The 14162-nt window shown below is 50.9% G+C and overlaps 1 protein-coding gene across 1 annotated transcript in view; it reads right to left on the bottom strand.

Annotated features, from left to right (window-relative positions):
* The window catches only part of LOC142011328 (microtubule cross-linking factor 3), a 32873-nt gene extending 25484 nt beyond the window's left edge, over positions 1–7389 (bottom strand). Inside the window, exons 1-3 of the mRNA XM_074990601.1 lie at positions 7342–7389; positions 6554–6778; positions 4573–4731 (exon numbers count right to left, since the gene is read on the bottom strand). Of these exons, the coding sequence (XP_074846702.1) occupies positions 4573–4731; positions 6554–6778; positions 7342–7377 (420 nt within the window). The 5' untranslated portion in view covers positions 7378–7389. The remainder of the gene's footprint in view (positions 1–4572; positions 4732–6553; positions 6779–7341) is intronic.
* Positions 7390–14162: the final 6773 nt, after the last annotated feature.

The following is a 14162-nucleotide window of genomic DNA, read 5'->3' as shown; positions in this document are numbered from 1 at the left end:
TTCCCTCATTGCTCCTAATGCTGGCCAGATTGGACTTAAGCCATCCCCAAAGTATGGTTACAGGGACAAAGTCTGAATCTATTCATATTTATTAGTGCTGGCTTTTCCAGACAAAAGTGGGGAACTGAAAGCAAGGAACCTTTCTCCTCTCTGCGCTTGATGAATCTCTCCCAGCTGCTGGCACACAGGCAGCATGGGGGGCAAAGTCACCTGACTTGCATGAAGAGGGAGTGAGACCTGGACTTGGTAGGAGGGAAGGGAACAGACTGGGAAAAGGATCCTGGTGAAACTAGAACTTGGTGGCAAGGAAAAGGAAAAGAAACTGTGATCAGGAGTTGGAAGGAGTTCAGGGACTTCGAGCTGGGACAGAGATTGGGATTTGTTGGGCAAGGAGCCTGGAGCTGAGAACCAGGAGAAGGGAGGCTGGGAGACAGATTGGGGAGGGTGGTACTGGCTAAGCAAGGAGAATGGGAACTGGAGGAAGAGGAAGCCAGGGGACTGGATCAGGTGCCAGAGAGATAAACAGGGAGCAGAGGAGACTTGGTGCTAGCTGGGGATGGAGAACACTGATGTCAGACCAGAAGTTACAAGAAGTAGGGGAGCTTGGCACTAGGGAGGAGGAAATGGGGCCCAGGGAGGTGAATCTGACGGAATACCTCAGATGCAGAGTAGAACAACTGACAGAGCAACGACACTCACACAAAGAGGCAATGAGGGTGGAGACTGTGACAAGAAGCCAGGGAGACTGAGCCTGGATGAGGAGTTTAGGGAGGGAGACTGAGAGCCAGCATGGCCGGGCAGCAGAATAAAAGGACAGAGAAGACCAGGAGAAGACAACTGGAGACTGGGAGAGAGGAAAGAAGTAGATCAAATGAGGAGTCAGTAGGGGAGACCTGGAATTCGTTGTGCAAGGAGGCTGTGGACAAGGAGCTGTGGAGGGAGACAGATACTGTCTGCTAAAGAGACTGGGTGTTGCTGGGGGCAGACTAGGGGAAGAGGGGGATGGGAAGCTGGCACTCAGATGGGGAACACCTAGGGGAAGACCAGGGCTACTGGGCATGGAGACTAGCCCTGGATCAGTCTGTCCCTGTCTAAATCCACCTTACTCATTCCACACCTTTCCAAGCCCCACAACTCTCTGCATTCCAGTCAGGCTATTCCTTCTTCTCCTCTACACTGTCCAAATGCCCGTGGATGGGGAAGGGAGGGAAGAGGGAAAAGACCCTGAAAGCACAACAGAGCTAGCCTCGCTGCCCCTGGTCGTGGTGCCATGACAGCTCCAAAAGGCGAAAAGAATAATTACAGACAAAGTTCTGCTCAGCCCTAGGATCCTCTCCTGGACCACATTCAGCAGCTGTCTGGCAAGGATGGGGAATAAGCAGCCTGTGGGCTGGACATGGTTTGTTAGGAGCTTTATTCACCTGTCTGTTCATAGGTACATCTGCTCACAGCTCCCATTGTCTGTGGTTTGCCATTTCAGCCAGCTGGAGCTGCAGAAAGAGCAATGGGCTGGGCCACTGCTTCCTATAGCTCCCACTAGCTGGGAATGGTGAACTGAGGTCAATGGGTGCTGCGAGTGGTGTATCTGGCAGCCCAAAAGAGGCTAACTCTGGTGAACTGTGTCTGATCCGCAGGGTTCTTATTGCCCTCCTCTGCTCTATGGGGATGATATTAGCACAGCCCTGCTGGTGCAGAGGATCTGCAAAGGACTGGAACATTCCCACAGTGAATGAAAACATCTGAGAATGTAGCTGCCAAACCAACAAATCTTTACTGAGCATACGTAAGCTGAAATTTTTCAGTGTATAATAACTTGGCCATATTTTGGATGGATTTTCAGGAGGAGAGCAAAGACACATCCCCCGTGTTTCAAAGTACCGAAGTGCTACAAGTTTTCATTTAAATAGTGATAGCTAACATGTAACAATATATTTTTCCTTCATTTTTGGAAACGGAACCTTTTTCCGAGAAATTTTCAACAACAACAACTTTCAGCCTGATGAAGACTCTGAACATGGAAATTGTTCATACTAGCCACTGAATTTGAACAAAATTATAAGCAACTGGAAACAGGATATTATAATGGAAAATGCTAATGAACCATAACTGCAGACATCATCACCAGAAACACATATAGTACAAATATTTAAATGCATTATTCCCATTTCACCTACAAGTATTTCCATTAATAAGTTAAAATTTACATGAATTAAAGTTTCCATACATATGAAGTGCTAAATACTGTGGGCTAAATTAATACTATTTCTATTACATTAGCATCTAAAAGCCTTAGCCAAAACCAGGGTCCTATTGTGCTATGCACTGTACAAATACATTGCAAGACATAATCTCCATCCCAAAGACTTCGCAACCTAAATAGACCAAGAGTTGGGGAGGAAACAGAGAGGTGAAACGACTTGCCTAACCTTATCCAGAAGGTCAGTGCCAAACCTGGGAACAGAAGCCATCTTTCTTGGCCCCCAGTACAGTGCCCTACCCACTGAAAAACACTGCCTCTAGACTCTTAGGTTTTCGTGGAGTTCATAGTAAAAGATGATTCACTGGAGCGCAACTCCATCTCCGAAAGGCACAGTGGTTCCCACGGCTTCATATTTGCATTGGAGAAGTGATTTCTGAAACCCATTTGGGGGGTTTGGCATTCTCTTCTCCCTCCCCTCACCCCCATCCCCAGCTGCCAGCCTATTCCATACCTACCTTATTTTGCACAACAGGAAGCATCAAAGGCTGAGCTCCTCTACATCCAAGTGATTTGCTGCAATTGAGTTTAGCACTAATGTGGATGCACAAAATGGGGGAATCCTTACTTTCTACTACACCACTAAGCCTATGTCTACACTAGAGGGTTTTGTCGCCAAAACCGCCAGTTTGCCGACAAAATGTGGAGCATCCAGATTCCCAAGCAATTTTGTTGACAGCTGTTCCCTGCTCCCCACAAGGATTAATGCATCTGCCAACAGAGATCTGTTAACAGAAAGCTGGTCTGGATGTTCCAGGGGATCCTTTGTTGACACACAGTCTGCTGTGCTTCTGAATGGTCATTCCACCGATAGAGCGGCTGGGCAGTCCAGCCTCTCTCTGTCTACAGAGCAAATCACTCTTGAAATCTGCTTGGCAGTTTGGCTGCAATCTGTCGACACAAGTTTTGTCCGAAGATATCTTCCGACAAAAACTTCTGTCAATAAATCCCGGTAATCTGGACAAAGCCTAAAAAGCTACATAAAGGCTACACCAAATGTACCTCTATGTAATTAATTATTACTCATTATTATTATGCCTTTGTCATCTTTAAACAATAATACATTTGCTGACCTTGTAAACTAACCTACCTCTAATATATATTTAATATCAAGATGCATATCTAATGTTCTGAAAATTTAATATGTAGAGAATGCAAATGAATTAGAGAATGCATATCAATCACCACAGCTCCCTGCAATAAAAGCATTACTATTAATGATAATTATTAATAATGAGGTGCAGATATAAGCAATTAGTAATTTGCTACAAAGAAAGGCTGACATCTCATTGTGCACATGAATAACCTACATTGTACACTGCAGCTTAACCGGCCTGCTTCCATCTGGAGAGAGTGGTAAGTTTGCTTAACAAAGCATCTGCAGGGTACATTGAACAGGATATTGTCAGTCTGCATGTGGTAGCATTCAGTGGAAAACACAGTGCTGTATCACATGCTACGACAAAGAGCTCCCTACGTTCTGATGTGAAACTGATTGCAAGCTGTTGCAGCCCTGATCAACGTTAATTTCCACTCATCGGGCAACACATCACAGTTCCTGCAATTTTCAGTATCTCCAAGTGCACAGGGGCATCCGATACTAAATATGTAAGTGCACATGTGTGCACATACATGTGCATGCCTGAATGGGTGTAAAAGTGTCCAGTGAAAACCTCCGGATCAGTCTCTGCATACCCATGTACCTTTTCCCATGTACCACGTGAACATATCAGGTACAATACAGATCTAACACTTCATTGACCACCAGGCTGAAAGGAGAGCTGGTGCACCCATGGCAATTCCAAAACTTGAAGGGAATGTGAGGAGCTAGGATGGGAACTCTGCATGCCTGCTAGTAGCTGACAGCAGTTGCTGCGGGAGCACATATATCAGCTTACAAAAGGTGTGCAGAAGAACCACTCAGTACATTTATACCGGAAATGCACATAGCATTCCTCATGCATCTGCCTTGCACAGGCAGAATGTCTCAGAGCCCCTTAGCTATGACAACTCAATAACCCTAGAGCTGCAGAGAAGCAAGACAACAGTTAGGTTGTGTACGTCTTTGAAACAATACTCATAGCACATTTAATTTCTCTAATTTGTTTACAACTTCTCAATAATCAATCTATTCCACATGACCATTTGCCACCTGTAAAGGGCTTCCTATTGCATTCTCTGCACTCTCAGAATTCCCACCTATCTGCAATGGGTATATGGAAAATTAGTTATTTCAATAATGATCATTTCAGAACTCCAGACTGGAATAACAACAGTTCACATATTTTGAAATAGCAACAGTGAATGATACTAACCTCTTTCACTTTTTCCAGTTCATTCTGTAGAGCCTGTTTAGTAATCTCAACTTCTATAAGCTGCTGTCTTAGCTTTTCATTTTCATCTTCTGTTGTAGCTCGTTTTTCTTCCACATTTTCTAACTCATGATGAAGTCTTACTGAGACATCTTTTGCAACCTAAATGAAATGGTATTTGCAAAAACAAATATATGCAAAATATGTGTTACTGCAGCATTTTCTGAATGGTCACTCATGACTCTTCTTCAGTAGAAGAGCTGTGTGGCAGCCATTGTTGACCAGTTGGATTCTGGCTAACTAAGAATTCAGCCCAACTCCTATTAAAGTTAGTAAAGAAGATTCTTCCCATTGACTTCAGTGTGAGTTGGATTAGGCTCTAAACAAACACTCCATCTTTGGACTCCAAAAAGTTCACAATGAAGCAGTAGCTCCACTACCCTTGGAGAGTGTACATGAAAGGGACCAAGTGCTGCACTTCCAGTTCACAGAATTCCTTTACTCACTGCTCCCACTCACACTGTACCTGGGCAAGTCCCTTTCAGACAGTTAATGCCCATGGAAGTACTGACAAAGAACAAGGTACACCCTCTCCAACCATATGGAGCACAAACCAGGGCACAGTGCCTCACTTCTTCACTCCTGTTTAGGTATGCAAGGTTGGTCCCAGCCTGCTCGTAATTACTGATAATCACTTTAATTAATTATTTCAATCTCTGCAACTAGAACAGAAGTCACCTTTGTGGGATGAGGAATTTTATTTAGAAAGCAGTAACTCAGAACAGGACTTAGGGAGCATGATGCATAGGCTTGCAGCGCAATGCACTAGCTAAGACAGCAAATGTGATCTTTGAATGTACATACAGGGAACTATTGAGCTGAAGTAGAAATAAGAGGTTGCTATCATTGTACATGGCATTACCAAGATCACAAGTGAAATACTGTCTCCAGTTCTGGTATCCACACTTTTAAATGAGGCTGACACACTGAAAAAAGTTTAGAAAAGAGCTACAAGAAGTATTTGAGTTCTGGAAAACCTTACGGTGACTGAAACAATTATTTTGTTTATTAAAGAGAAGATAAATAGGTGATTTCATCACAGTTGATAAGTACAATGACAATATTTCTAACAGAGATATATAATTCAACAGTTAAAGGCATAACAAGATATCATGCATAGAAACTAAAGCTAGGCAAATTCAGACTAGAAATAAAGCACAAATTTGGCCCAATGACTGTCTAACAATGAAGTCAATCAAGCATTGGAATAGCTTATGTATGAATCCAAATGTTTCTCTATCACTTGAAGTGATTGTTTTACAAAAGACTTGCTGTAGCTCAGCCAGAAGCTATGGACTTCAGGCAGGAATCCCTTGATACAAATGTATGTATGGCTTGTATTATGCAGGAGATCAAATTAGAAAGATGTTCATAATGGTCCCTTCTATCTTAAAGATCTATGGCTGAAAGCCTGGATCCCACTGAAATCAATGGGAATTTTTCAACTGATTTCAAAGGAGGCACAATATCACCCTGTGAATAAATTACACATATAGATAGTTTCACTGAAGCCTGAGTAAATACTACAGTAGTCTCACTGGAGTCAGCCGGATTATTCAGATGGATTACAAAAACTTGCCCACAGAACGTAAGCTGTTTGGTTTGTAGTGACCTAAAAAGGTCACTGAGTGACTACTCAAACTCCCACTGACATCAGCAAGAACTGGCTTGAATAAAGACTGAATAAAAGATGAACGCAAAGTTCAAAATATGGCTCATGAAATTCTGCCTCCCCATACCAAAGGATAAGTCTGGCCTCTTGTGCCCATGCTCCCTGCATGGTCTAGAAGATGCACGTGTTTCAAACTGGTATTGAGCAGAATGTCTGAATCAGAGAGGATACAAGAGCACCATTTTGCCTCAGCACTCAGTTCTTTCCCGTGTCAACCACCCACTTGCACACGAGGACGAGGTTTTTCTGTACCTTGAGGTCCTGCTCCATGCTGCGCAGAAGCTCCCCGTCAATCTCTCCAGTCTGTGCATAACGGAGTCTCTTGCGCTCAGCCTTACGGAGCCGGTACTGTAGGATTCGGCAATTCTTGTTGGCTCTCTCCAGCTCATGACGCATTTCCTGCAGCTGACAAGCATCCTCCTCGAAGAAAGTGTCCCTCATCTCATCCATCTCGGTCCTCAACTCATCTATCTCATTCTGACATGCAGTCAGGCACAGAAGGAGAACACAAACACATGGATCAAGAAAATAAATATCAGAGAGACAGGGACAAAACAAGAAATATGGTTAAAAATGAATCTGGAAAACTGGTCTTCTCTCATGCTCAAGATAACGGGCTAAATAGAGGGCAGCAGAAGAGCTTTTAGAAACGGAAGGAAACACATTCTTGCTTGCATAGTAGCTATCCGTAGAAAGCCTGTCTCTCAGGCGGGGGAGAAAGCAATAGGAAGCAAACAGAGCTCCGGCCCAGGGTGCCTGGTACATTCTGTGTAGCATCTGCCCAGCCCCGCTGGGAGGGAGCAGGAAGGGCGTGGGAGACAGGCCTTGCACCTTTCCAGCGCAGCTCCCAAAGCCCCCTCCTTCCCATCCGCACCCTCCCGCTCCCAGGGCGGATGCCATCACGTGCCGGGCCCCCTTCTGGCCCCTGGCTGTGGGGGAGGGGCTGGAGACGCCCGGCGCAGCCCACTCTGCCCGCAGGAGGCGGGGTTGTGGCCCCCCTTCCCTATGGGGTGTGTCCCTCCCCTCCCCCTCCAGCTCACCTTGAGGGTCTCGTTTTCCTCCCGCAGTCTCTCCATCTCCTCCTGCAGCTCCTCGGCCTGCGGCGGGCTGGGGTTAGGGCCGTCCTGCTGCAGCCCCTCGGGCCCGGCCGCTGCCATGGCGGAGTCGGAGGCGCTGTGCTCGCCGCCCTTGCGGCGCAGGTGGAACTGGAGGAGCTCGCTCTGCAGGCTGCCCTCCCGCCAGCAGCCGCCGCCCGCCCGGCCCCTGCCGGCGCCGCAGGAGGCTGGAGGGGCCGGGCCCGCCTCGCCGCCTCCCCTCTGCGGAGCCCTCCCCGCTTTGCCCCTCCAGCTCCTGGGCGGCGGCTGCGGCGCGGCTGCCCCCTCCCGCTCGCCCGCTCCTCCTCCTCCTGCTCCGGCGGGCGGCGGCTCCTCGCCGGCCGGCTCCGTGGCGGGGGTAGGCGGCTCCGGAGCCCGGCAGGCTGCGGCTGCCCCCGCCGCGTGCGGCTGCGCTTCAGCACCCACCCCGGGCGGGACAGCTCCCGGCGGCGCCGCGCCCCGCGGCAGCGGCCGCTCCCCGCCGCCCCGGCCCCGGCAGCCTCTCTGCCGCGCCCAGCTGCCTTTGGGGGCGGCGGGCGGGGCGCGCGGGGGGGTGGCGGCGGCGCGGTTGTCCCGGGGGCCGGCCGGAGAGGACGCTCGCTGCGGCGGCGGCGGCTGCTTTCTGCTGCTGCTCCCCTCCGGGTGCTGGCGGGGCTCGGCAGCCGCTGCAGCGCCCCCGGCGGGCGACTGGCTCATGGCTGCTGGCGGGTGCCGGGGAGCCTCGCAGAGGGCCGGGGCATCCTCCTCCTCCTCCCGGCGAGCTGGAGAAAGAGCGGCACAGGGAAGGGAGCGGGGCCGAGAGAAGCGCACCCGCTCGCAGCCGGGCCCGGCGCAGCACGTGTCCAGCCCTAGCGCTAGGGGGTGGCTCCGCCGGCCGGGCGTGCGGAAGGGGCCGCCTTGCCGCGGGGGGAGGCAGGGCGAGCGCCCGGAAGCCGGAGCGCTTTGTTCCGAGCCAACTCCACCCCGCTTGCCAGCCCCGGCCCATGGGGCGCCTGGGCGCCGACTCGTGCTTCTCTCCACAGCAAGGCGGCCGAAGTCAGTGGGGTAACCCCCCCTGGGAGCGGAGAACAGAACGCGGCTCCTGTCCGGCTCCGCGGGGGGCGTGTTCCCCCCCCCCCCGCGGCTGCTCTCAGCACGGGTGGTTCCTGTCAGCACACAATGGCAAGTGGCCCTTGCCCCACTGAGCTCTCCACGCCCTACTGGCTCTGTTCACCTTGGCCAACGCTGTGCGGTGCGTGCCAGCTACAGACGCTAACGCATCTCCGCCCGGCTGGCCTGGACTCCCCAAGCTGTCCAAAGGGGCATTCGCGAGGGGGGAGCGGAGCAGGCGTATTTTCTGCTTTGGGGGTAACTAAATCCAGAAGTTCCTTTAGCTCTAACAAAGAAGTAAAGGTTAGGCCACCTAACCAGAGAACTCACTGCGGGCCCCTTCCCTCTTAAATAATTATGAAGATTAGGGTTAATAATACTAAACTGAACTTTCTTATATGAATTTTAAGGACTAGTGATACAGTGCCGCTGGACAACAAACTAATTACAAATCTGGGTTCAAAAGTTATTTTTTTCTTCTGCTTTCCCAGTGATTGTCATATATTAATTATGAGCTGTCTGGCTGTCCAATTTTACCCATCTTTGTAATATAAAGGGCTAGAAAACAGAGAACACCATTTAGACCCAGGACCGACTGTTACTATGGTTACCAAATTCTGCTCAGTTGGCAACTTTTTCCAAATTAGCAAAGTGATAGTTTCCACAGTTGCAATCTATAATAAAAAGAGTATTTACTGGGTGCAACCTTACAAGGATGTTTCCTCCTTAAAATGCTCACTGTGATCAACAAAGTGTACTAAATAGCCTTTATTCAATTTTTATTTACAGAGATAGTTTATGCAAAAGTAAAAACCTTAGGGGCCCCAGTACATTTCTAATGATCTAAAGTTAACTGAAGCCTGCAGAGCAGTAAAGAGAGGAAACAGAATTTGGCAAGGTCATTCTACAGTCTGTACCAATTAAACAACTCGGGAACATACTCTAGGGCTATGACACTGTTGATTGCCAGGGATGCACAGATGAGCGTTACATGTGTTGACATCTACACTAATGATTTTAGTTGAAGTATTGAAAATTAATGTTCCAAAGAAAATAATTGGGCAGAAAGTGCAAATATATTAATTGGCAAAAGTGGGGGCTATAATCTGTTACTTTATAAAAATAATTTATTAAACGTGTTTCCTTATATTTCAGTTGCCTATAACAACCACACTATATATAGAGATGCTAAAAACATGGACTTAACTTGATTTCTGTATCTTATTCATGACTAGGAAGCATGACTGTTACATGTTGCTAAAAATTAAACCAACAAATCTGTAGCCCTAAACAATACCTGGATTTCTTCCTGAAGTTTCACTGCAGCAAAGTCATCAGGCTGAGGACTATAACTTGCCAGGAAAATAACTTGAATCCTTTGTGTCCCAAATTCCAGCACTGTCAGGCTTCTATACAAATTAATTAACTTTTTTTTGTCCCTGCAACTGAAACCCATTTCCAAGTAAGAATTTCCCATCTGCACAAATGCTGCAATAGAATCAGCTCACCAGAGACAAAATCACATGGCTTCAAAGAGGTGACAGGAAGCAGTTGTCACTCTGCAGGTTTTCCTGCTGGAAACAGCTGCCATGGGGGGGTGGGGGGAAGAAAAAGCCCAACAGCAAACGAGGGAAAGGGTTCACGGTCTTCAACTGCCAGTGTGGAACTAAATCCATAGACAGAAGCAGCCCAGAATTCAGAATGGGCTTCCATTCAATTTGTTCATCTTCCCAGCACAGATCATGTCCTCTCATTCTAGTAGGTTTAAATACGCTGCACAGTGCAAGTATGTTTATTAAAGCTGGAGGATGCTTTTGTCCCAGTTTTCGCATGCAGAAAGAAAAGGGTTACCCTAGACAATTTACAGTGTGTTGAGTTTTAGTTGTATTTAACATTATTGAAAAAGAGGCGTGCGCGACACACACACACACAAAATCCCCAACCCTTAACAATGGCTCTACTGTAAGGCAATCTCATTACTCACCACCACGTTGTCTGCTGCTGGGCTGGTAAAATGCACACACACACGAGGTACCAAGCGGTGCCAGAGTATCTCAGGGAAATGCAGCAATATTCATGAGCTGACCTCACTGGGCCTCCAAGAGACAGGATGGGGGGAGGGAGAAGCAGCAAAGGGAAGGGAAAAAGAAGAGATTAAACGACAAGAGCCACACCCAGGCCTTGAGGCTCAATTGCAGTTCTTCTCGGCAGCACATGGCAGCATCCTATTGCAGGGCAAACAGAAGGATTAGGTTTCAGTCAATGCAGACAGTTTTCCTTCAAAATTCATTCCAGAGAAACAACAGATACTGATCAATTATTTAGCCTCTTTAAGGGAGACTATCTTGAGGAGACAGTGATGTCAGACGTCATCTGATGCAGCAGCAGGATGGCAACCAATTCCTTTGTTCATTTCCTTAATTTGCATTTTTAAGTCTAGCACAATCATGATTACATTTCATTAGCAAAATCCTAATTCAATTGTTAAAGGTAGGGACTCTGCCAAATTGCTCTCTGCTAGAGATAATTCCATATGTAATTTATTAATATATTCCTTGAATAAAAAAAGTTAGTATTTCATTGACAAAGTCCTAACAGTTGGTAAAAAAGGGAACAATGTAATTCTGGGTGCGTCTACACTAGCCGGCTACTTTGAAGTAGCTGGCACAACGTCGAAATCGCTATTCCCATCCGAAGATGGGAATAGCGCCCTACTTCGACATTCAACGTCGAAGTAGGGTATGTGTAGACGATCCACGTCCCACTACTTCAAAATAGCAGGGTCCACCATGGCGGCAATCAGCTGTTAGGTGGAGACATGCTGTCCAGCCCCGCGGGGCTCTATGATCTCTGCGCCCAGCGGTTCTTAAAGCTGCATGGACCCGGGAAACCCTGTAGCAGGAAGCTGACACCATGCAGGCAGCAGCCGTGCCATGAGGTCCCCCTGCACAGGCCAGATGGACACCATGGCAGCGAGCCAGCCTCCCGAGCGCCCCCAGAGCTCCCCCTCCAGGCCATCCTAGGGCTCCCAGGCCTCCAGCTGACGGGGTTAGGAAGCGGGGCCCCTCCTGGACTGATGCTGAGCTCCGTGACCTGCTGGGGCTCTGGGGTGAGGAGGAGGTGCTGCATATCATGGGGAGCAAGCGGCGGAACGCAGACGCGTTCGCCCGGCTGGCCGAGGGCCTGGCTGCCCAGGGTCACCCTGCCTGCACTCCTGACCATGTCAGGAGTAAGATCAAGCAGTTGCGGCAGGGTTACGCCCGGGCCCGGGACTCGGCCAGCCGGTCTGGGGCTGCCCCCACCGCTTGCCCCTGTTACTGGGAGCTCAGGGCTATCCTGGGCCCCTGGGGCACCTCCTCCCCCGCAGCCATCCTTGACAACATGGCCGACGAGCCCCAGCAGGCCTTGGAGCCAGGGTCGGGTCCGGAGGCCAGACCTGCACCCCCTGGGCTAGAGCCGGGACCCTCCACCCCAGTCACCGAGTGGTCCAGTGAGGACGGGGAGCTCATGCTGGACATCCCATCCCTTAGCTCCAGCTGGGTGTCCGCTAGATGGACTTCTCCTGATCCTGGCCGTGCACCGTCAGGTACGTACTCCACAGGGCACAGACCCCCTGAGCATGGGGCAGGGGCCTCACTTGATCAGGGGCCCCCCACATCCCCACAAGACCCCAGCCTGCCATGGCCTGGGCAGACCACGGTCCAGGGATGGTGCCACAGCCACCAGTGCCCAGCAGCACCTCCACCCATGGACAGTGCCGTGCCCCATCCCCGGTGAGAGGGGCAGACCACTGGAAGGGGCTACCCACAGGATCACTGCATGCACCAATGGGGGATGGGGGGGACCACAGGCCCTTGGGGGAATGGGGGGTGGGCCACGGGTCAGGGCTGGGTACTCATGGCCTCCCTTCCTCCTTTCCCCCTATTTCTGCAGCCGCACCATCCGTGGTCCCAGACAGCCCCCCGAGACCACCGGACCACCAATGCCCGGGCTCACCGCCTGCACCAGGATGGGCCCACCCCTGCCGGGGCCACCGCCACAGCACACATGACCCAGAGGTGGCTGCTGCCCTCCAGTGCCAGGCAGACATCATGGAGTGGAGATTCCAATTTGAGAAGCAGGAGGCCACCTGGCGCTGGGAGGCCTGGCGAGAGTTTATGGCCACCTTCAACCAAGTGGCCAACACCTTTGAGGAGCTGGTGGCCCGTCTGCCCCCACCCCGATGTCCTCCATGCTGCCCTCCCTGCTGCCCCGCTTGCTGATGTCCCGCCTGCCACCCCACCCACCAGCTCCGCAGGGCAGGAGCCACCCAGGGCCAATGACTGGGCCGAGGACCTGCCTCGACCATACCACCCCGCCCCCAGCCGGCCTCGCCGGGGACCCTGGCTCAGCGGGGGACCAGCCACCTCAACGCGCCACGGGTCGTGCCCTTCCACCCCCACCCCGGAATGATGGGCCGATGTGTGGCCTGCCCACATCTCCCCCCTGTATATAGTTGTCCCTGCCCTTGTATATAGTTATTTATAGTTGACCCTCCTGTACATAGTTTATTATAGATGTCCCCACCTGTATATAGTTATTTTCAATGATTCTGTTTTATTTGGTTTATATATGCCGAAAAGAGGTGAAATTTTTGGTTATTTAAATAATGACACTTTTATTTTTCAAAAAACCTGTGTCTCGTGTGCCTTTGGTGAAGGTGGGGTGTGGGTGCTGGGGCGGGGTGCAGGGATGGCCTGAGTGTCGCTCACTAGGCCCCCTGGTTGAAGGATTCCCTCAGGGTCTCCCTGACCCGGACCCCATCCTGGTGGGCCTGGTGGCTCGGGGCAGCAGCTGGCTGGGGGTAGGCTGTTCCAGCCTCCAGTGCCCAGCCCTGCACGAAGGTCTCCCCCTTGCTTTCCACCAGGTTGTGGAGCGTGCAGCAGGCACCCGCAACCTGGGGGATGTTTTGGAGGCCCAGGTCTAGGCGTGCCAGGAGGCAACGCCAGTGGCCCTTCAGGCGCCCAAAGGCTCACTCAACCACTTGGCGGGAATGGTTGTCGGGCGTTGTAGTGCTCCTGGCTAGCATTGAGGTGGCCTGTATAGGGCCGCATAAGCCAGGGCTGGAGTGGGTAAGCCGCATCCTCCACCATGCAGAGAGGTACGGTGGTGGTATCCCCCAGAGGGATTTCCCTCTGGGGGATGTAGGTCCTCTCCTGCAGTTGGTGGCATAGTCCCGAATTCTGGAAAATGCGTGCGTCATGGGTACAGCCGGGCCACCCCACGTATACGTCCTGGAAGCGGCCACGGCTGTCTACCATGGCCTGCAGGACCACAGAGTGGTAGCCCTTCCTGTTGATATAGCGGCCACCACTGTGGTCTGGGGCGCGGATGGGGATGTGGGTCCCATTGAGGGCTCCAAAGCAGTTGGGGAATCCCATGGCGGCTTATCCCTCGATGGCCGCGTCCAGGTCCCCAACTCGGATGACCCTCTTCAGCAGCAGGGCATTGAGTGCACACACCACCTGTGGAGAGGGAACATGGGTGCCTGTGAGGGTTTGCAGAGTATGACCCCCCCCCTCACCCAGGACCCCCTCCTGAGGCCCCCCCTCACCCGGGCCTCCCTCACCCAGGACACCCTCCTCAGGACCTTCTCCTCAGGCCCCCCCTCACCCAGGACCCCCTCCCCAGCAGGGGGT

The sequence above is a fragment of the Carettochelys insculpta genome, chromosome 3, assembly GCF_033958435.1.
Source record: "Carettochelys insculpta isolate YL-2023 chromosome 3, ASM3395843v1, whole genome shotgun sequence".
Classification (NCBI taxonomy): domain Eukaryota; kingdom Metazoa; phylum Chordata; order Testudines; family Carettochelyidae; genus Carettochelys; species Carettochelys insculpta.
Note: the sequence above shows the minus strand (reverse complement) of the source record. Positions and strands in the feature narration are given on the sequence as shown.